We start from the raw sequence: 24,310 nt of genomic DNA on the forward strand, positions 1-24,310 counted from the left end.
TTTTAAATCTTTAGAAATATAGTGAAATCTTAACATTTTAAATTTCATGTGGGTGAACTCTTAACCATGTAGTTATTACTGCGGTATCCAACCATGTAATTGAGAATATTGAAATGTTCATGTTACCTTTACACAATATTGGTATTATTTTGTGTATGATTGTTTCTCTGGAATTGGCTCCCCAGGTTTATTGCCAAACCCTGTGCTGCGCATATTAACATTCAAGACAGTGGACCTCACAGAGTGCAACCCAATGCAATTTTAGAAAAAGTGTTTACATCCATCACTAAAGTAAGTGATTGTTTTGTATCACATTGTCAGACTGTTATTATCAGATTGTTTTGCAGTATTATATTGCATACTACTTTAGTCCCTTGGGGCAATGGTTCAGTATTCTTTTCTTATGCCTTAATTGTAATATGGAAGTAGTATGTAAGCTTTTAATTATTTAAAATTCTTTTAAGTTGGTCTAAGTAATATTTTTATCTTTTAATTCCTGTCTTAATTTGCTTTGTTTTTTATTGCCTATTTCCTGCTCTCCCTCACCCTCAGATTCATATTGTAGCCGTGTGTTGTTGTAAGAGGCCAATAAATATTGTCAGAATTTAATAACTAATTATTTTTGATTCAAGGATCTCTAGCTACATTGGTAGGGATGCCGGGGACAAAAGAGAGGAAGATTTATGTAGGATTCTTTCTGCTTATGTGAAACATGCAAATACTGTGTCAGATCTGCCATCTTCACTACACTTTGCTAAGCTTGCCAGCATCTTGCCATAAATGGAGTGAGGTGAGAGCAGTAAAAGGGTGGGAGAGATGTGCAGGAGGTGCATGTAAGGGGGAATGGCACTGACAGGAAGCAGACATGTTAAGCCAGATTGATCAAGACGCCTGGCATGGGAAAGAATGTGAAACGGTTGCAGGATGTGCCCAACATAGCGGTTCCCAAAACATCGCACCAGCATGTTATTGGAAAAGGACAATATGATCAAGGGAGGAGGGCCACGAAAGGGGAAAACTTTGTAGTCTCTGCACATGAAACCTTAGTTCTAGCTTTGCTTTGTTTGCAACCACTAATCCTTAGTATAAGAACCTGTCACTTCAACCAAATGGAGTTGAGGGTCTTTTTTTCCTAGGGACCTAGCTGGGGCAAGCCTGACATACAGTCAGCGGTTCTTTTACACATCTATAGTCTTGATACTGTTTATTATATATATGAAAGCCAGCACTGCCTTGTAGAGAAATAAGGTTTTTTTTACCCAGTGCAAAAAAGGGAGTTGAAACCACCTCCAGACACGCAAAAACACAAAAAACAAAACCCCCACATTTCTGCCTGAACTTCACATCCAGATTTTGCTGACAAAATTGCAGGTACAGTAATTATAATGGTTTACTTGGAAAAGTGTCTGTAATTGTGGAGAAAAGGTAGATTTCAGCAATATGAATAGACAGCAGAGGTCCCCAACCTATGAGCTGCAGCCCACTACCGGGCCGTGTCCTCTTGGCCGCCAGGCCATGTGAGTAGCTGGGCACTGCATGCGCAAGTGCGAGTGCTCACCCCCCTTCGTACCACTGTTGCCATGAGTGTTGTGCGGGTGGTTGTAGCACCACTAGTATTGTGCAGGCAGCGGTGTTGTCACGCCACATGCAGGTGGCGGCATTGCTATGAAGCTTGTGTGGGTGGTGGGCCGCAGCATGATCATCATGCAGGGGTGGTGGTGTGAGCCTCATGCTGGGACGGGATTGTTGCAGGCTGTGGCGCAATTCTTGTGCGGGGGTGACAGCACGAGCTTCACACCAGGGCAGCATCACTGCGGGCTGCAGTGCAATCCTTGCGCAGGGGTAGTGGCGTGAAACTCACACCGCAGTGACATCGTTGCAGGCCACGCTGAGGGCCTCGCGCTGGTGGTAGCATCGCCACGAGCCTGGCAGCGGTGGCGCCACAAGCCTCACACAGGCGCTGCCGTCACTGAGAGCCTCGCGCGCATGCTCGCAGACCCATTTGCATGGTGCGCATTTTTGCAGCCTGTATGCACGCATGCATGTGTGGCCACATTCACATTTGCACATACGCGTGTAAGGCGCCTGCCCCTCCCTCTCCCACTGGGCCCGCCAATCCAAGAGGTTTGGTGACCCCTGGTATACAGTATAGGTAGTTCTCAACTTAACCATTTGTTTGATGGCCATTCAAATTTATAATGTGACTTATGACTGTTTTTCATACTTAACGATCATTACAGCAGCCTCATGATCATGTGATCAAAATTCAGATGCTTGGCAACTGGCTCATATTTATGATGGGTTGTAGTGCCCCATTATCATGTAATCAGCTTTTGTGACCTTCTGACACACAAAATCAATGGGAAAGCCAGATTCACTTTACAATTGCGTTACTAACTTAACTACTGCACTGATTCACTTAAGAAAGAAAAGTCATAATATGGAGCAAAACTCACTTAGTAACAGAAATTTTGGGCTCAATGAGTTAAGGACTATCTGTAGTTGAACATAGTTGGAACTTTTTCCAGTACATTTGTGCAAGGATGATAATAATAATAATAATAATAATAATAATAATAATAATAATAATAATAATAATAATAATAATAATAATAATAATAATAATAAAAAAGTTGGAAGGGACCTTGGAGGTCATCTAGTCCAACCCCCTGCTCAGGCAGGAAACCTTATACCATTTCAGGCAAATGGCTGTCCAGTCTCTTCTTAAAAACCTCCAGTGTTGGAGCATTCACCAACTCTGGAGGCAGGTTGTTCCACTGGTTAATTGTTCTAACTGTCAGGAAGTTTCTCCTTAGTTCTAGGTTGCTTCTCTCCTTGACTAGTTTCCATCCGTTGCTTCTTGTCCTGCTTTCAGGTGCTTTGGAGAATAGCTTGACTCCCTCTTCTTTGTGGTAGCCCCTGAGATATTGGAACACTGCTATCATGTCACCCCTCACCCTTCTTTTCATTAAACTACACATACCCAATTCCAGCAACCGTTCCCTATATGTTTTAGCCTCCAGCCCCCTAATCATCCTTGTTGCTCTTCTCTGTACTCTTTCTAGAGTCTCGACAACTTTTTTACATCGTGGTGACCAAAACTGGATGCAGTATTCCAGGTGTGGCTTTACCAAAGCATTGTAAAGTGGTATTAGTACTTCACTTGATCTTGATTCTATCCTTCTGTTAATGCAGCCTAGCACTGTGTTGGCTTTTTTGGCAGCTGCAGCACACTGCTGGCTCATATTGAAGTGATTGTCTACTAAGACTCCGAGATCCCTCTCACAGTTACTACTATTGAGCAAGATACCACCTATACTATACCTATGCATTTGATTTTTCCTGCCTAAGTGTAGAACCTTACTTTTTTCACCATTGAATTTCATTTTGTTAGATAGCGCCCAGTGTTCGAGTCTGTCCAGATCCTTCTGTATCTTAAGCCTATCTTCTGGAGTATTGGCTATTCCTGCCAGCTTGGTGTCGTCTGCAAATTTGATGAGTTCCCCATCTATCCCCTCATCCAAATCATTAATGAAGATATTGAAGAGCACTGGGCCCAGAACAGAGCCCTGGGGCACCCCACTACACACTTCCTTCCATGTAGATGCGGTTCCATTGAGGACCACACGCTGAGTACGGCCTGTCAGCCAGCTACGAATCCATCTGGTGGTAATGCTATCTAACCCACATTTTTCTATCTTATCAAGTAGTAGGTTGTGATCTACTTTATCGAATGCCTTACTGAAGTCCAAGTAAATTATATCTACAGCATTCCTCTGGTCCACTAGTTTTGTCACTTGGTCAAAGAATGTAATAAGATTTGTCTGGCATGATCTGTTTTTGACAAACCCATGTTGACTTTTAGTGATGACTTTGTTTGCATCAAGGTGTTCGCTGATTTGTTGTTTGATTATCTTTTCCAGAATCTTCCCAGGTATTGAGGTCAGGCTGATAGGTCTGTAGTTTCCTGGATCTATTTTTTTCCCTTTTTTGAAGATGGGAACTACATCAGCTCTCTTCCAGTCCTCTGGTAGTTCCCCAGTGCTCCAGGATCTTTGAAAAATATAGTTGAGTGGTTCTGAGATCACGTCTGCCAGTTCCTTGAGAACCTTGGGGTGTAATCCATCTGGTCCTGGTGATTTGAACTCGTCTAGGCTGTACAGGTGCTCACTTACCATTTTCTTGCCTATCTTAACTTGCATTTCTATTCTGTTTTTTATGGCACTGGTTTGGGTAGGTTGGACTGTATTTTCCCTTTGTGTAAAGACAGATGCAAAAAACGAATTAAATAGTTCTGCTTTCTCCCTATTGCTTGTCACCTTCTTGCCACTTTCCCCCACTAATGGACCAATCATTTCCTTAACTTTTTTCTTGTTTTTTATATGTTGAAAGAAGCATTTTTTGTTATTTTTGACTTTGGTCGCAAGCCTTAGTTCATTTTGAGCCTTAGCTTTCCTCACTTCATCTTTGCAGGCACGGGCTATTTGCTGATATTCTGACTTAGTTATGTGCCCCTCTTTCCACTTCTTATACTTGTCCTTTTTATCTTTCAGTTTATCAGAGAGTTCTTTATGCAGCCATGCTGATTTCTTTTGAAAGCTGTTATTTTTCTTCTTTGTTGGTATTGTGCTAGACTGGGCCTTTATTATCTTACTTTTCAAAATTTCCCAAGCTTCTTGAGTTGTTTTCCCCTTTAGGATTCTCATCCATGGAATTCTTCCCAAGGTCTCTCTAAGTTTATTGAAATTAGCTCTTTTAAAGTCCAAGACTCTAGTTTGGCTGTATTCTATTGCTTGTGCTTCCATAATGTTGAATTCCAATATTGCATGATTGCTTCTTGAGTTGTTTTCCCTTTTAGGATTCTCATCCATGGAATTCTTCCCATGGATTTTGTTTCTCAAACTGAATATTTCCTCTGTTTGCCTTTCCTAGCAAAATGTACAATTCTAGATAATATCCAGCAGGTTGCACACAGAAGGACAATTAAGCAGAAATGAGAAGAACCTATTTTAGAAAATTGATAAGAACCAAAAAGAAAGCTCTTTTATATCTGTTTGATCATCTCCTAGTGTCCAGATGCAAGACGATTGGAAGGTTTATCAAAACAGCTAGACTGGGATGTCCGAAAAATCCAGCGGTGGTTTCGTCATCGGGGGAACCAGGATAAACCAAGCACCCTTACAAAGTTCTGTGAGAGCATGTAGGTTTGTGTAGAATTCAAATTCAAATAGTTTCAATTCTTATTCTAAAAGTAAATATCAAATAGTCCTTGAATTTGAGACCTTAGAATTAGTAATGCATAATGCAAAAAAAAGTATATAACATTCATACCAGTAGGGATACTTGTAGTGGTAAAGACCCCAGAAACAACTGTTGAAGACACAATCCTTTATCTAGATCTCTTTCACATTATCAAAACTGTGCATCTTAGTTTGTTAACGCCATCTCCTCTGAGTTATTTCGTAGAATTTACAGTTATAAAAGCATCTTATCTATTTCTTTGCAGGATTTGTGTCTTTTATCGTTGCTTTTTACTGTCTGAGGTTATTTTCCAAAGCATTCACTTGACTTTTTTATAGACTCTTGTCTCTTTTCTGTCCTACTTAAATTTATTTTCTCACTTTTTTAATGCATGGCTTGTATCACTATAGTATCTGAGCATTTTGCCTTCCTGCCTGCTACCTCTATGGTTTCTGCCTCTCTTCCTCAATGACTGCTTCCCCAAGATATGTACCATAGGTGAGTGGGACTCTTATTTGACCTCCATCTTCTGTGCACTAAGGGAAAGCTGTTTGATAAATAGTAAAAGTTTTCAAAAATTGAAGACATTTTGAATCTGAAAGTTTGATTGGGCAAACATTTTCTCTTAGCATGAAGACAGATATACTTTTTAAATAAGGTGTTTTTAGCTTTTATTAGATCAATAATTGTATGTCATATATTTTTGTTTTTTAATTCTAGGTGGAGGCTTACATTTTATTTATGTATTTTTACATATGGACTCAGTTTTCTTTGGTTGGTGAGTATGTCGGACAATCTTCAAATTATGCTGAATGAAATTATAATAATTTAACTGTAGGAGTTGATGCTTGGTACTTTTCCCTAGTGTTTTTATTTGGATGCTCAGTTTTTATTTATTGTCTTAACACAGACATGTCAAACACAAGGCCCGGGGGCCAGATCCGGCCCGTGAAGTGGTTTCATGCGGCCCGCAAAGCCATCCTGGAAACAGTGAGGGAACGGCCCCCACTGCCTTGGCCCTGGCCCAGAGACCCTCCTTCTGCCAGAGACCCTCAGATCTGTCCCACTCCTGCCCAGGCCCCCATAGGCACCCTTGATGCGAACGATGTAGAGCTGGCCACGCCCACCCAGTAGGCCACGCCCACCCAGGCCACACCCACCCGGCCCCTTAAGGGCAACCGCAATGCTGATGCGGCCCTCAATGAAATTGAGTTTGACACCCCTGTCTTAACAGAACTGGAAAAGTAGCTTTCAGTTTTGCTTTGTCATAGAAATGCATTTATATTTTTTAATATAGAACCAGAAGGACTTGTTTGAGATCTGCAATATATTATTCCTTATAGAAGGATAGCATTCTAGCATATAGATTTTCTAGTGTCTTATATGAATGTATCTGTATATAATTCAGCTATTAAAGCATTATACTTATATATTGCCTTTTGATGGCTTAAAGAAAATGCTGAGTTTTTAGATCTATATAAATCTATTTATATGATAGAATTTATCATATAACTATATTAAAATTTGCTGAAAATGTTGTTATTGTCCAATTATGGCAGATGTCATACCTTTACAATCTAATGTTTGTTGATAGGGTTTTATGGATAATTTTAAAGAAATAAATAATTTAGTATTTAATAAACAATTCTAGTAATTTTTCAAAAGATTAGTTGCCAGATTTTATTTTTCTTTGCATGGAAAATGTGCTTGGCAAACTTTGATAAAAATAAGCACCTGAATGGGGAATCTGCACAACTATTCCACTAATGGATACTAGTCTGTCTTGTGAAATTGTAAAATACAATTTTAAAAAATACTGCAAATATTTTATAAAAAAATTAAGGCTAGTTTTCATGCAAGAAGGTGTGTGTGTGTTTTTTTTACTGCAAGAGACATTCTGGAGAAATATTATTTGCTTTTTTTTAAAGATAAAAATAAGCAGTATAAGAAGAAAATAAACTTCCCAAACTGAGTTAAACTAAGAAATCAAAATATTTTTCAGAAGCCACCATTTAGACATTAAAATCCTGCTGATAAAAGCGCTTTGTATTACTCTATTTTTCTCTTTATTGTAGTCACCCTGGTTTTGGGATATACAACAATGCTGGTATAATTATCCTTATCAGGTATCCATTTTCTTTAATAATATTTGTAGCAATGCTAATGTAGTAATGCTAATTTAATGTTTTTATTTTCTTATTTTTATGGTGTTGTAAACTGCCCGTACTCACTCAGTAGTAAGATGGGTGACATATAAATAAAAGAAATACATAAATGCTGTTATAGGATAATTTGGTTTAGCTGCTCTGGAGTTTTTCCTGACCACGGATATATCATTTCCAACATTTCTTCTTTTATTTTCCTAATAAAATTCTGAGCTAGCACTATGTCATTTTAGCATTGAAAGAAATACTGAGCTTCATGATTTGAAAGGTTAAACCAGGGGACGCTTTTATGCTGGCTCAGGAATTCTGGAAGTCCACAAGTCATAAAAGAGCCAAGGTTGCCTAACCCTGGGTTAAACAAATCACCTAGATTCCCCTGTAAGAGCTGCAGTTGCGGCTACTCCAATAAGTAGGATATCATGAAGTAGTTATCATGATGCTTGAGCACATTAATTTGCACATATTTGATTTTAAAATATAATTATTATATTAATCATGACAGTAAATCCTTGGCTGGCTCAATATATCTTTTTTAACTGTTTACTTCATTATTTTATTAATGAACTATAAGAACGCCAAAAATAAAGATACACCAGTGATTGTATAGTGGAAAAAATGGCATACATTACTGAGCATAAATGAAGAAGAAAAAAACCTTCCATGTACAATAGTCCTCAGCTAACAACCATTCATTCACTAACTAACAATATAACCCTGCTGAATGAGGAGATAATGGCCATTGCACAACCATTGCAGCATCTCCACAATGAGGTGATCACAATTTGGGAGCTTGGCAACAGGGTGGCAGTTATGATGTTTGCAGTGTCTTGTGCCCTCACAGGTTTGCCATTTGCTTCATTGCTGACTTCCGATAAGCAAAGTCAAGAGTAAACTGGCAGGAAATCACAAATGACGATCACCTGACACTACAAATTTTAACAGCTTTGTACAATTCACTTAATAACTGGAACTGCTGCAGCTGTAATTCAATCCTGAAATCTTTAAATCTAGACCAGGGGTCCCCAACCCCTAGTCCGTGGCATGCCAGCAACCGGTCCGCACAAAAAAGCAAAGCCCCATCTGCGAGATGCAGGCAGCACACAAAACCACGTACCCTCCGGTCCGTGGAAAAACCTCTCTCCACGGAATTGGTGCCCGATGCCCAAAAGGTTGGGGACCTCTGATCTGTTGAAATGAATTGCTCCATCTTCTAGTTTTAGAATATTTTTAAAAATTCAAAAAATAGTAACAAATGCAGTTTTTGTGTGTATTATCATTATTAGAAATTTGAGGTCTCTTTAAACTTACCTGATTTGGTGTTGCCCCTAAAGGTAAAGGTAAAGGTACCCCCGCACGTGCGTGCTCGTCGTTTCCAACTCTAGGGGCCGGTGCTCATCTCCGTTTCAAAGCCAAAGAGCCAGTGCTTGTCTGAGGACGTCTCCGTGGTCATGTGGCCGGCATGACTAGACGCCAAAGGCGCACGGAACGCTGTTACCTTCCCACCGTAGTGGTCCCTATTTTTCTACTTGCATTTTGACGTGCTTTCGAACTGCTAGGTTGGCAGAAGCTGGGACGAGTAACAGGCGCTCACTCTGCTACGCGGCACTCGGGATTCGACCCGCCAAACTGCACTCATCAAATTGAAGGGGTTTTTTTTGTTAAGGTTCCATTAAATTGAGGTTTTGCTGCAAGTAATTCTGTCAATTTGATCATTGTGCAAATAATGTAAATTAACACAAATGATTTACTTTGGATGTAATGGAACTTCTTCCTCTCCCTGAATGGTTCATTAAATAAGAGAAAATAGGGCTGTGAGCCTGTGAATGAAAAGTGCGAATAATAAGGTGACACACAAACAAACAAATAGAAGTTTTCTTTGTATTATGCATTTAACCAGTGGCGTTTTTGCCCTGCATTAGAATTTAAAGATTTATTTTAAGAAGGATTTGGACAAATGGGAACAGGTTTAGAGAAGGCCACTAAGGTGCTTCAAGGAATTAGAAGGTTTAGTTAGTCTTGAGGAAAGTACTCAAGAGGAGATATGCTGCAGTTTTCAAGGGCCTGAAAAATGTTATAGAAAATAAAGCCGGGATCTATTTATCTGTCAACCCAGAGCACAGAATCATAGATATATATTTGTATTTTATTCTTTTATTTCTCATTATTAGTATGCTGCCCACTGTTTTGAGACTTGGGGCAGGTTGCAACAATAAAAGCATCAAAACATTAGAACTGTAAAATCATAAAATATTCTCCAAATAAAATAATAAAAGTAGAAAAATCAACTTTAAACATAAAAACATTTATAGGAAGACATGCCTCCATTACACATTATGAAAAATTTCTGACAGAGTAGCTCAACAGTACAGATAGTCCTCATTTAACGACCTCTATTTCAGCAGTTGCTCAAAGTTATAATGGTACTAAACAAGTCATACTTATCATAGTTGTGGCCATTATAGCATCCCACAGACATACAGTTGCCTTTTGTGACCTTCACTGCCATCTTATAACAAGCAAAGTTGCAATGGAGACCATGTCATGTTGTATGATTCGCTTAACAACAACTGGAACTGCCATTTCTAAGTGGTGCGTTCATGTGACAGTTACTTAGCAATGGAAATTTTAATCCCACTTACCATTGTTAAATGATGAATATCTGTAGAATCAATTGTTCAGGAAAATGTTGAGCTGCCCCTCCCTTGGATGAGTCTGAATAGAAGCAGACAGCCATCTGGATTCTTCCAGAATATTGATTTTGATGGGATAAATGTCCACTGCCAGATCAGTGGATTTGGTGTTATATTATTTTATGTACCAGAGATAAATCAGGGGGAAAAACTCTAGAATACCTTTTTTTCCTAATGTAGTTTAGGCGTGCTTTGACCTTCCATTACAGTAAGAATGGGTGGAAGACTGTTTTCAGTTCATACCAGTCAACCCATTTAAAAATAGTTTGTGCAGAAGAATTTCAAGACAATATTAAGACATTGATGTTCAATGCTTCTTTGATCTTTTCTTTTTAAAATACCTTTTGAAAGGGAATACTCACCCATTTGAAGCAAACACAGGTCATTAATATGCCTCTTTTCATGGTCTTCAGTTAATTATTAGCCAGGTTTGTCATGTTTAAAAAGCTAAGGAACATATGCAAGTGCATTCTTCCCACCAACCATTCTTCTATTGTTCTTCCATCTCCTATTCTCACCTCCCATATTGCCTCAGAGATGGTTGAGTTCATCCTTTTGCCCCCTGTTCAGCACTGAAACACATCTTTCAGGGATAAGGATAAATAAGGGCTGCATAGGGCCTCCCTCCACCTCATTTGAGTTAATTCTGAAGGGGGGGAATACTTTCTGTACAGATATTACTTGACTTGTGAACTTTTGAGTTTGAGCTTTTGCTGATATGAACAAACCTGTCCTCAACTCTAACCTAGAAGGTTCCAGAAGTCAGGAGAAGGCAGAAAAGGGTTAGTTTATGATGTACTGCATATGTATGCTTGGCAGCACTATTGTAAAAACCATCTGTTGAGAAGGACCGCTGCATCCCATGTCTGAGGGCATGGAGCCAATGGAATATGTCAGCTCATGGGGTGGGTAGAAGTGGACGAGGGGAGGGAGTCACCAAGGTGTGAGGAGGAGTCTACTCTGCCTGAATACCAATCTGGGAGGGTTGGCCTGCCGAGTCCACAATTGATCAGGTGGTGAAATAAAAAAAAGTTGAGCCATGCTTACATCTTCCCTGAATACCCACCCTGAGAGGCTTTCAGTGGGGAAATGCCCCCCACCCCACCAGGAGAACATCCACTTGGTCATCCCCTAGGTGCGCAGGACAAGAGGAAACCAAGGATAACTCTGCATGTTTTTTATGCCTGTTGGACTTGTGAACAAATGGACTTATTAACAACCTCTAGAAACGTAATCCATTTGTAAGTAGAGCATTGTCTCTATTGCCATGCACCATCCTGTATTTTGAAGTTCAGTGGGAAAGGCATGGAAACATCACTTTTCACCTTCTCACTAAGAGCTGCTAGTAGGAAAGAAGATGCTGCTTTGCTTTCCTGCTTTTGGTTTCTGTGATCAATCTAGATATAGATATATTTTCTTACATCTTAACATTATTTCAAAAGAATATTATGGTTGTGATCAGATGTCTCACTATTTAAAGACTGATAGCAATTTTTGCACAGATAAGAATTGTTGTTGTTGTTGTTGTTAGTTGCGAAGTCGTGTCCGACCCATTGCGACCCTATGGACAACATTCCTCCAGGCCTTCCTGTCCTCTACCATCTTCTGGAGTCCATCTAAGCTCACGCCTACTGCTTCAATGACTCCATCCAGCCACCTCATTCTCTGTCGTCCCCTTCTTCTATTGCCCTCAATCTTTCCCAGCATTAGGCTCTTCTCCAGTGAGTCCTTCCTTCTCATTAGGTGGCCAAAGTATTTTGAGTTTTAGCTTCAGGATCTGGCCTTCTAAAGAACAGTCAGGGTTGATCTCCTCTAGGACTGACCGGTTTGATCGCCTTGCAGTCCAAGGAACTCGCAGGAGTCTTCTCCAGCACCATAGTTCAAAGGCTTCAATTCTTTGGCGCTCAGCCTTTCTTATGGTCCAGCTTTCACTGCCATACATTGCAACTGGGAAGACCATAGCCTTGACTATACGCACTTTTGTTGACAGGGTGATGTCTCTGCTTTTTAGTGTGCTGTCTAGATTTGCCATGGCTTTCCTCCCAAGGAGCATGCGTCTTTTAATTTCTTGGCTACAGTCCCCATCTGCAGTGATCTTGGAGCCCAGGAAAATAAAATCTGTCACTACCTCCATTTCTTCCCCATCTATTTGCCAGGAATTGAGAGGGCCAGATGCCATGATCTTGGTTTTCTTAATGTTTAGTTTCAACCCAAGTTTTGCACTCTCCTTCTTCACCCGCAACAAGAGGCTCTTTAGTTCTTCTTCACTTTCTGCCATTAGAGTGGTATCATCTTATTTTAATGTTTGTATTCGCTATTTTATTCTGCCCTGTGAACCGCCCTGAGTCCTCAGGGAGAAGGGCGGTATATAAATGTTATTAAATTAAATTAAATTAAAATTAAATCTGCATATCTTAGGTTGTTGATATTTCTTCCGGCAATCTTAATTCCAACTTTTGATTCATCTAGCCCTGCCTTTCTCATGATGTGCTCTGCATATAAGTTAAATAGGCAAGGCGACAGTATACAGCCTTGCCGGACTCCTTTCCCAATTTGGAACCAATCAGTGGTTCCGTGTCCAGTTCTCACTGTTGCTTCTTGGCCCGCATATAGATTTCTCAAGAGACAAATAAGATGGTCTGGTATGCCCATCTCTTTAAGGACTTGCCAGAGTTTGTTATGATCCACACAATCAAAGGCTTTAGCATAGTCAATGAAGCAGAAGTAGATGTTTTTCTGGAACTCTCTAGCTTTCTCCATGATCCAGCGTATGTTAGCGATTTGATCTCTAGTTCCTCTGCCTCTTCGAAATCCTGCCTGTACTTCTGGTAGTTCTCGATCCACATACTGCTGGAGTCTAGCTTGTAGAATTTTAAGCATAACTTTACTAGCATGAGAAATGAGTGCAATGGTGCGATAGTTTGAACATTCTTTGGCACTGCCTTTCTTTGGAATTGGAATGTAAACTGATCTTTTCCAATCCTGTGGTCACTGTTGAGTTTTCCAAATTTGCTGGCAAATTGAGTGTAGCACTTTTACTGCATTGTCTTTTAAGATTTTGAATAGCTCAGCTGGAATACTGTCACCTCCACTAGCTTTGTTGTTCCTCAGCTTTTCTAAGGCCCACTTCACTTCACATTCTAGGATGTCTGGCTCGAGGTCAGTGACCACCTCATTGTGATTATCAGGGACATTAAGCTCATTCTTGTATAGTTCTTCTGTGTAATTTTGCCACCTCTTCTTAATCTCTTCTGCCTCTGTTAGGTCCCTGCCGTTTTGGTCCTTTATCATGCCCATTTTTGCATGAAACGTTCCTTTCATCTCTCCAATTTTCTTGAAAAGATCTCTGGTCCTCCCTATTCTATTGTTTTCTTCTATTTCTTTGCATTGTTCATTTAAGAAGGCATTCTTATCTCTTCTAGCTATTCTTTGGAATTCTGCATTTAATTGGGCATATCTTTCTTTTTCTCCCTTGCCTTTCGCTTCTCTCCTTTCCTCAGCTATTTGCAAAGCTTCCTCAGACAGCCATTTTGCTTTCTTGCATTTCTTTTTCTTTGGGATGGTTTTGGTTGCTACCTGTTGTACAATGTTGCGAACCTCTGTCCATAGTTCTTCAGGCACTCTGTCTATCAGATCTAATTCCTTAAATCTATTTGTCACCTCTACTGTATATTCAACAGGGATATGATTTAATTCATACCTGACTGGCCTAGCGCTTTTCCCTACTTTCTTTAATTTAAGCCTAAACTTTGCAACAAGAAGCTCATGGTCTGAGCCACAGTCAGCTCCTGGTCTTGTTTTTACTGACTGTATAGAGCTTCTCCATCTTTGGCTGCAGAGCATATAGTCGATCTGATTTCTGTGTTGACCGTCTGGTGATGTCCATGTGTAAAGCCGTCTCTTGGGTTGTTGGAAAAGAGTGTTTGCTATGACCATCGTATTCTCTTGACAAAATTCTATCAGCCTGTGCCCTGCTTCATTTTGTACTCCAAGGCCAAACTTGCCTGTTATTCCAGTTATCTTTTGGCTTCCTACTTTAGCATTCCAATCCCCCATGATGATAAGGACATCATTTCTGGGTGTTAGTTCTATAAGGTGCTGTAGGGCTTCATAGAACCGGTCAATTTCATCCTCTTCAGCACCGGTGGTTGGGGCATAGACTTGGACTACTGTGATATTGAATGGTTTGCCTTGGATTCGAACTGAGATCATTCTGTCATTTTGAGGATTGTATCCCAGTATTGCTTTTCCTATTTTTTATTGACTATGAAGGCTACTCCATTTCTTCTGAGGGATTCTTGCCCGCAGTAGTATACCTGATGGTCATCTGACTTAAATTCACCCATTCCTGTCCATTTTAGTTCGCTGATACCTAAGATGTCAATGTTTAGTCTTGTCATCTCTTGTTTGACCACGTCCAGCTTTCCTTGATTCATGGATCTTACATTCCAGGTTCCTATGGAGAAAAAATCTTTACAGCATCGGACTTTCCTTTCACCACCAGACATATCCACAGCTGAGCGTCCTTTCGGCTTTGGCCCAGTCGCTTCATTCTTTCTGGCGCTACTAGTACTAGCCCTCTGTTCTTCCCCAGTAGCATATTGGACGCCTTCCGACCTGAGGGGCTCATCTTCCAGCGTCATATCGTTTTGCCTTTTGGTACTGTCCATAGGGTTTTCATGGCAAAGATACTGGAGTGGGTTGCCATTTCCTTCTCCAGTGGATCACGTTTTGTCAGAACTCTCTGCTATGATCTGTCCGTCTTGGGTGGCCCTGCACGGCATAGCTCATAGCTTCATTGAATTACGCAAGCCCCTTTGCCACGACAAGGCAGTAATCCATGAAGGGGACAGATAAGAATAAGACAGATTAAATAGCTTTCAAATTTGAAAATATAATAAACAAAGCTTAGATTTATAAAATTTTCCCTTAATGGAGATTTTATTTTATTTAGCTTTATCCTGCTTTTATTATTTTTTATAAATAACCCAAGGTGGGGAACATACTTAATATTCCTTTCTCCTATTTTTCTTCCCGCAACAACAAACCTGAGACAGTAACTGAGCCAAAGTCACCTAGATGGTTGTTCACACCTAAAATGGGATTAGAACTCAGTTTCTTGGTTTCTCAGCTTGACACCTTCACTACTGGACCAAGTTATGTTGGACAAGCCATGTAAACAAGATTACTTTTTGTTTTCCAGCCCATGACATCTGACATTTACTACTATTATATCATCGAAATGGCCTATTACTCATCTCTTTTGTGTTCACAGTTTACCGATATTAAGCGAAAGGTAAGAAACAAGTTTTTTTCTAAGATTTTTTTTTCTAAACCTATAGGAATCCTTCTTAGTTAGCCGGGTTTAAAAAGATCTGCCCATAATAATAGAAATACCACATTTTGTCCTTGATTAAATACTATAGCAGATTACACCACAATTCAGAAGGTTAAAATATCTTAATTGGCTAAAGCAGTAATCTTTTGTCATTCTAAAAGTTATATCTGGAATGTTTAGCTGAAGCATTAAATTAATTGTTTTTCAGAAAATGCTAGATGTTTTAAGTTTTTTAAAAAAATAGAAAGTTTGAATCTTTAAGATGAATGCTGTAGGATTGGCTTTTCTCATTCTTTAGCATTGCTAAAATTGCAAGGGGTTGTGAGTAGCCTTCTTCAGAAGGAATTTCTATTGTTGGGTGCTTATTTCAGAACAAAGTTAATGAATGGAAGGCTATCTAACATTCAAGCAAATTCCACAAGTAAGATTGGAGGGTTTTTAAATGAAGAACAGTAGTCCTCTTTGCCCGGACATTTTCTCCCGTAAAATGAAATGCTGCCCTATTCCAACTAACTGTCTTGAAAAACATAAAATAATTATATTCTGGGATTAGGATTATTTTCTGACGCCTTGCAGCAGAGAAACTATTTTTGTTTTCAGTGAGATGCATAGATAATTTGGATAGTATTGATAAGTCTTGAATCTTAAATTTCAAGTTAGACTTTGTGCGTTACATATGCTTTTGTGTGAGCATATGTTGATTAGTGATGAAGTTGTCTTACAGCATTCATCAATTTGCAGGGGTCACAGTATTATAAGCATCCATCCCAGCGGGTCCCTGCAGGACTTGGCCCTGCCTGCCACCCTACGTGGTCCCACACCTTCCTTCCCCTCCCCCCCCAGACCCGTCACTTATTTTTTCAGTAGAACTGCCCCAGGCATCTTAAGGAACATATATTTTCATTGTGTCTATTTCAAATGGATGGAGCAAAATCCTATGAGGTCGATTTTATAATTAAAATTATACAATTATTCTAATTGTAATTTTAATTGCTTCTACATTTTATCTTTTTATTGTTTGTAAGCAACCATAGTTGCCTTATCGGCAAGAGAGGCAGCATCTAAATTTAGCAGATAAATAACTAATTGTAATACAATGGTAGGGAGGGAAGAAAGGGAGGCAAATAGAGATAGGATTACTATAGGAGTAAAATGACAGAATTGTTAGGGCCATAAATAAACTACATAATCTTGTGCTACCTAAAAATCATTCTTTTCTCCACAAAATACTAATGAGCTTTGAAAACTTAGGCTTTCAAAATTAATCAGGGTTTCTGTCATACCTTTGAAGGGTAGAGAGCGCACTGAGAAGGAAGCAGCATAGTTTCTTAAGAGCATAATTGAGTAACTGAAGATTTGGAAACCAGCTCTCAGTAATTGTTTTTAACTTGATAGTATATTTTGGTGGTATCAGGCAGTTAGCACGCCATAAAAAGTTTCCAAACTTACATTATTCTGAATGCTTCTTTTTATCAAAGTACATTAATTCCTTGATCATTATAGCTATTTCAATCCTGTTTCCTCTAAATTCAGGATTTCTTCATGATGTTTCTCCATCATGTGATTGTTGTTGGACTCCTTACCTTCTCCTATGTAAACCATATGGTGCGAGTAGGTACTGTGGTTATATGTATCCATGATTCAGCAGATATATTATTAGAAGTGAGTACTCTAGGTTTTATTATTTAATACTACTGTATAATTCAGTCTACAGTATTGATTTCCTTACCATTAATTTATGTGGGATTTTTCCCCCCACACAAAAAAGATTAAAACAATGTGTTATGCTGTGTATACACAGCATGGTGATTTGTAAGTAGTCCATTTAAGGCAACGGCTGTTTCTTAAAACCATTTGGAAATCATTTGTGAATGACCTAGTGCAGACATGTCAAACTCGCGACGTCACATGACGTCATGAGATGTATCGGGACTGTTTTGCCATTGCCGGCAATGGGGTGGGCGTGGGTTCTGGATGACCCGTCCGGCCTGTGGGCCGGCAGTTTGACACCCCTGACCTAGTGATTAAGGCACCAGGCTAGAAAACTGGAGATCATGAATTCAAGTGCTGCCTTAGACATGAAGGCCAGCTGGGTGACCTTGGGCCAGTCACTCACTCACACTCTCAGTCCAACCCTTCTCACAGGGTTGTTATGGGGAAAACAGGAGTAGGAAGATGTCTTGGATAAGTTTACCGCTTTGAGTTGTTTGTAAAAATAATAAAGATGGGATACAAATAAATAATCATCTAAACATTCTTGGATGACCATGTCCATCACTATTAACAGCAAACACTTCAATATATAAGGAGCATTTGTTTGGAAATATATACTGTCACTACAAATAGTCCTCATTGAGCCACTGCTTCATTTAGCAGCTGTTTGCAGTGATGAAAAGGCAACTTGACAACCAGTCCTCGCATTGGCAGGTCTGTAAAGCAAAAGAAAGCTGAATTAAAACGAGAAGCACAGTCATGCTTTCACTTAATGACTAAGTTGCCAGTCGCAGTTGCGATTGCTAAACAAGGATTGCCTGTAGTTGTAACTGATACTGACTGGTGTTACTGGATAACACCAGGCCTGAAGCATCTTAATTTGAGAGGCTATTATTTGAGTGTTCTTGATCTTTACCATATTCATTTTCTATTAGTTCTTTCTGAGCTTGTATTTCGAATATAAAGGATATTGGGCTATTTTGTTTTTCTTTCTTTCTTCATTTTTCATTGTGCCAAGATCAGATTCACAGTTACTTTTTCTTTAAAAAAAGAAAAAAAGAAACCCAATCAGTAGAATCTTTGATGTAAATAATAATTTTGTTAGATGGGCAGCTAGAGTTGTTTTAATGCTTTCTGTTTTTCCTAGCTTGCAAAGTTGTTCAACTATGCGAAGAGTCAGCGACTCTGTGATGCCACTTTTATAGCATTTAGTGTAGTGTTTATTATTACCCGCTTGGGGATTTTTCCTATTTGGTAAGTATGATGAAGTGGACACCTAACTGTAAATTATATACATTGGAAAGATCAAGGAAGTCGTTTGGTAGAGACTTAATAGTGCAGTATTCTCAGAGGTAGAAATAACATGCAGGTAATTTAATTGTATAATTTTTATTTGTGAAATATAACAGACAGAAAAATAATATGTCAATAATGGTTGAATTAAAATTATACTTAATGATCCTGAAAATAAACTAAATTTTAAGGGAAATATATCAAAATCCATAAAATATTCATAAAAATTAGTCCAATATTACTAAAAGTATAAAAAGTTGTCTACTCAGTTTTCGAATATAAAAGCATTTCAAACATTAATCAAGAATACATCTCTTGACTTCAGTCTTCAACATCAGTGTAAAATTCATTCCATCTACCAGTACATAAGATAATTCTCTTTATTAAGTCCTAGGCTTGATAAATTCAAAGTTCTTCATAAAATGTTGAATTCCATAGTATTCAGCATCACATGTATAACTATTTCCACCACCACCCCCAGTGTTTATTGTACATATATACAGGCAAACATACATTGATTTAGGACCAGAAGAGAATCATGGAAGAATATGACCAAATCATGTGGGTCAAGAGTCATCAAACATCTTACAGTGCCAAAACAGAAACTCACTTTTTAAAAAAAGTTTGAGAAGTCCAATAAACACAAATTTTTCTGAGAAATTGGCATCAAATCTTAGTCATAAGAAGTCTTATTTTACATTTTTTAAAAACTGACATCCATTGATTTGGAACTGAATAGTCCAATTCCTTATTACACGTATCATAAACATTACTAATATCGTTTCATCATTTAAATACAATTGTAATAGCTTTATACTATTACCCAGGGGCATGTAAGATCTGGGAAGGTTACTAATTCCTGAATTAATTGAATATGGTTTGTTGATTTATTCCTGGTTTTTACTGTATTATTTCAAGGATTCCATTTGGCCTTGATTAATTCCTACAGGAATCCCTATAATTTGTGGGTCAAAGGTAAAAAGACACATTTTTCCTTATGAGGCTTGCTGTGAGTTATCTCAGGCTGCCGAGTCATTCCAGAAGGCCTGATGAAACTTTGCCTCTTCTAACACTTGTCCAGTCTCATTAGTTTGTAGTTTCATGGTTATCCTCAAGTTCAATGATGCTTATGTTGCTGGGATACCATTCTGAGCAAAGAGAGTCAGGAACATGGGCCAGTAAGTTTTGGAACTTGGCGTGTGCCACATGGTTAAGTAGCTCCAATACATTTTCTGGTAAAAAGAGAATTACTGCCTTCTGCAAATTTAGCAGATAATTAAATCCTTAATGATTATGAACTCATCATTGAATATAGAAACCATGGGTCCTTAGATGACCCCACAAGACAAATTTCAGTTATTGATCTGATGGATTTTCTATTATGGATTAATGTTACCCAGAATGTTAGCCAAAGTTATCAGATTATAGAAGATGAATGTGTACTTTTCTCCTTGTCCTTAGTAATAGTTTTACAGGCAGTTCTCAACTTACGACAGTTCATTCAGTGACCATTCAAAACTATGAAGGCACTGAATGAAAAGACCTACAACACCTGCTTGAAGTTACGGCTGCTGCAGTGCCTCCATGATCATAGGAAGAAAATTCTGGTTCCTGACAATCGGCCCACTTACAACCAACCACAGGATTGCTATAGCAACTCTCCATCATTCTGCCCCCCCCAATCCTACACCACCGGGTAGCCCCAGGGCTTGGGCTTGTTTCCTACCCTGCTGAGTCCCATGCTCTCTTCCCTGCCCACCTCCGTCATGACTCAGTCTACTTGCCTTTTCCATAGATCTTTGGGAAGCTGTTGATCTGCCTCTGGATACAGTACAAGGTTGCATGGCACTGTCCCGGAAACAGGCGCCATATGGGGAATGAATTGTGGCCACTCTGAAACGGTGCCCAGTCTGGGATGACAATGCATGCCCTGCGTGTATGTGGGAACTGGGGAAGTACTGTGCTCCGGACCTGGGCCTTCACTAGGCCTCTCAGGAACTCTCCCACGGCAACCCATGCTCCACTGTATAATATTTGCTACTCAACATAATGCTGATATTAGGAGTAATTAAATTTACATGCGGATGGATTCAAATTGATTCAATTGTTGTTGGTGTTGCTGTTGTTAGATTTTTATCATCAAGGTGGTGAACATACCTAACATTCCTGCCTCCTTTTAGGTTAGGATAGACGAGAGCTCCTCAGGCAAGAAAGATGCATTGAATCCTTGGAGAGCTGCTTCGTGCCCAAGAGAGTTACATTTTAGCTTGGAGAGAAATACGTCTTTAATATTTAGTTCCAAGGATAAGCTTCTACCTGAGTTTAGGAGGGAATGCACTGAGATACTGCTGCCTTGTTAATTTTCTTGGCACTCTGGTATTTGCAGATAGGGCTTTTTTTTTTACTATGGTTGCCAGTCTTAATGATTAGGCCATATTAGCCCACTCTGCTATATCGCTTAGCAAACCGTTATTAGGTGGTAGGAAAGCAGTGAATTTTTAATGTTGTTTTCCACTATCCTTATTTTAATTGCCCTGGTTTCCTAATGGAGTCCGCTTCTCTCAGATTACACTGGGAAGTAGCTCCGCTGTTCCTTTGCTATGTGTTTTGCAATACCCTACGGCACTTCTTAGGCTAATTTTTCCCCTCTCCTGGCAAAGAGGTCTCCTCTGAAAACCACAAGGCAAACATAGCTAATGAAGACTGGCAGGAGAGGTCTCATGAGCTCCATATACAAAAGTGAGCTGACTTCATTAGCTTTCTTTTCAACTTTCCACGTGGCTCTTTTTGAAGTTAGCTTCAAAGTTAGTTAATGGAAAGCCTACTATAGGTTGATTACACATTGTATTTATTTTAAAAGATTTGTATAGTCACCCATCTTAAACAACTTTTCTAATTCTGGGAGACTTATGTCTTCCGAATCCTGAAAATCATTTAATAAAATAAAACGGACCATTTTCACTGTTCTCAATAAAGAAATTGGTAAGCAATTCACCAGATTACCCAAATCGTTGTGGGGTAAAACCCAAGCGGAGAGAAAACTGGTATCTCTTCACAGTTACCTGCTGTTATATCAGCACTTTACAGATTTGAGGCATTTTCACTCTGGGGAAAAAATTGTAATGGGAGAAAAGTTTCAAAGTTCAGAATAAGACAATGAATGCAAACCTCTTCTTGTTTGATTTCTAGGATACTGAATACTACTATGTTTGAAAGCTGGGAAATAATTGGCCCCTACCCATCCTGGTGGTTGTTCAATGGTCTTCTCTTAATTATACAAGTATTACATATCATCTGGTCTTACTTCATCATTCGCATTGCCTACAAAGCTGTGGCACGAGGAAAGGTATGCATGACTAATTTCATTACCAGAAAAATGAGTGTGGCTTTCATTTTCTTCACAAGGTCGAAAGAGTCAGTCACTCTGAAAAAAGAGAGTTGCCACCTTACTGAAGGTTTCCATCTTAAATCATACTGTAATGCATATAATAGTTATATTCTGTATTGTAATACTCAGCAAAGATTATGTCAGGCAAACTTGGCTCTAATAAATACCTAGGTTCATTAATATTGTTTTCTTCACAACACAATGGAAATGGTGTGCCACAGCTTTCTTCCATATTTTTGTCAACTTTCCACATTAACCTTTAGCACTGAGATTTCCTAATAGTCTTTCATCTAAGTGTAAACAAGGTTCATCTCTGCTTAAGGCTTGTATGTTTTTTGAGATTGCCAAGATCAGCTAGACTTTTCTCATCTAGACTACTTCGTGCAAATCATATCAGTTTTTCATGCGTTTTAGTCATGTATGTAGGACTCAAGTTGAGTTTATTAAAAAATACCTGATTTTTCACAGTTCTTTATTGTACCAGGAAAGAAAATGGGGGCAGGAAAGGTAGAAATACATGGATTAATGTATTGTGAAATATAAATAACAAATTTCTAGACACTTGCTTATGAAACCATTCCACTCTGGAAGTATTGAGTAATTCAGTTTTTTAAATCTGGAATTGAATCAACTGTCCTCCAAACATTGTGTAATGTTTGGAGATAGAATGATAACGTGATATTTTCATTCCTATTCTGGGCCAAGCCCATTACTACTGACAGTTTCATGTGAAGGGGACAAGAATCCTTCAGCTATCCCTGATCTCCTTGCTACATTGTCTCTGTTACATTTTTGGAAATGTAATCTTAGTGGTCATGCCTTGGAAAGGGAAAGATGCTACTTCTGCTTGTTTGCTCAGAAGTCTGTGTAAAGTTGAATTAATGTAAGGCACAGGTCCCTAACTTTTTTGGTTTGGTGGCCCGGAAAAGGAGGCAGGCACCATTATACGTGTGCGAGCGCACAAATGGGCCGCATGTGCAAGCGCAAATGGGCCGCATGTGTGAGCACAAACGGGGCCAAGCGTGTGCCATAAATGGGGTGGTACTAGCACCAGCAGGATGCTAGGGGTGGCGCTAGTGCCAGTGGGATGCTCGGGGCAGTGCTAGTGCCATGGGACACTTACACCAGCGCTAACGACTACAGGGTCAATTTAATATTTTTTAATTTGGTTCTTAATTTTTGTATTTTGGATTTTTAATTCCCTGTAAACCGCCCTGAGTCCTCAGGGAATAGGGCGGTATATAAATATAAATAAATAAATAAATAAATAAATAAATAAACGTGAATGTGGGAGGTGAGTGCATGCCCACACGCATGTGCACTGGCCATCCCTTCAAGCAGCCTGGTGACCAAAAGGCCACGGCTAAGTAGTGGGCCACGGCCCATAGGTTGGAGACTCCTGATGTAAGGCAAGCTTATGTAATTGGAGCATCTGATGTTATATGTGGGCATCAGTTATCTAGTTAGAGCAAGTTGTGTTGATAGGAAGAGAGTTACAAATCTATGCTAAGTCATGCAAGTAACTGAAGCGGTGTCTTTGGCTTGGGAAAAAATGCTCATCAATTGCCCCTTCCCCTTTGGGTTCCTACATACTTTCAAACCCAGGTTTTTAAAAAAATAATTGTGAAAAACAAGTTTCCAAGGTGTCAAATATTGTGAAATCACAAATCATACATGGGACATCATGTAGAGCCGTGGTGGCACAGTGGTTAGAATGCAGTAGTGCAGGCTAACTCACTGCTCACTCTAGGAGTTCGATTCTGAGCGGCTCAAAGTTGACTCAGCCTTCCATCCTTCTGAGGTCAGTAAAATGAGGACCCAGATTGTTGGGGGCAATACGCTGATTCTGTAAACCACTTAGAGAGGGCTGTGAAGCACTATGAAATAGTATATAAGTCTTAAGTGCTATTGCTATTATGCCAAATGGTTGCCATGTTCTAATTTTAAAAAATGGAGATTGCATGACAAAAAATGTCCTGAATTCAGATTTTATACTATCGGGAGGGGAGGGGAGGGACTCTCATTGAAAAATCACAATGCATGTTTAGCTTTTGTGAAGTTTGTGCTTTTATATGAAAGGAATTCTTCCAGATTATTCTCTTTTAGGCTTTTAATTTTTTAAAAATGAAGAGATTTAGTGTTAATCTGAAAACTTCATCTACTTGCTGATGAGACAGGGTTAGGACCATAACTGCTAGTCTATAAGGAAAAGATTTTTCAAAACCTTTCATGAAAATACAAATATTATCTCAGTAATAATCACAGTGCAGTTATTGAAGCATTATGTAAGAACCACTTATATAAAAACTACATTTCAAGATTCTCAGGAATTTGTGTCATGAGAAGATCTAAATCCCATGTCTACAGAGATTCTCAGTCATCTAGGTCAAATCCCAAAGATGCTTTTTCATGAGGCAACTTGACTCTCTTGTTTTTCTTTGAAGACGTTTTGCTTCTCATCCAAGAAGCTTCTTCAGCTCTT

At 39.2% G+C, this 24,310-nt stretch overlaps 1 protein-coding gene across 1 annotated transcript in view; it reads left to right on the forward strand.

Moving 5' to 3' along the window:
- CERS5 (ceramide synthase 5) overlaps positions 1-24,310 on the forward strand; it is a 54,904-nt gene that overhangs the window by 20,223 nt on the left and 10,371 nt on the right. Inside the window, exons 2-9 of the mRNA XM_081321424.1 lie at positions 186-291; positions 5,070-5,200; positions 5,962-6,019; positions 7,317-7,367; positions 15,300-15,392; positions 16,968-17,096; positions 18,295-18,401; positions 21,630-21,786. Coding sequence (XP_081177550.1) covers positions 186-291; positions 5,070-5,200; positions 5,962-6,019; positions 7,317-7,367; positions 15,300-15,392; positions 16,968-17,096; positions 18,295-18,401; positions 21,630-21,786 — 832 coding nt within the window. The remainder of the gene's footprint in view (positions 1-185; positions 292-5,069; positions 5,201-5,961; positions 6,020-7,316; positions 7,368-15,299; positions 15,393-16,967; positions 17,097-18,294; positions 18,402-21,629; positions 21,787-24,310) is intronic.

Source organism: Vipera berus (assembly GCF_964194415.1).
Source record: "Vipera berus genome assembly, chromosome: 2".
NCBI classification, from domain to species: Eukaryota; Metazoa; Chordata; class Lepidosauria; order Squamata; family Viperidae; genus Vipera; species Vipera berus.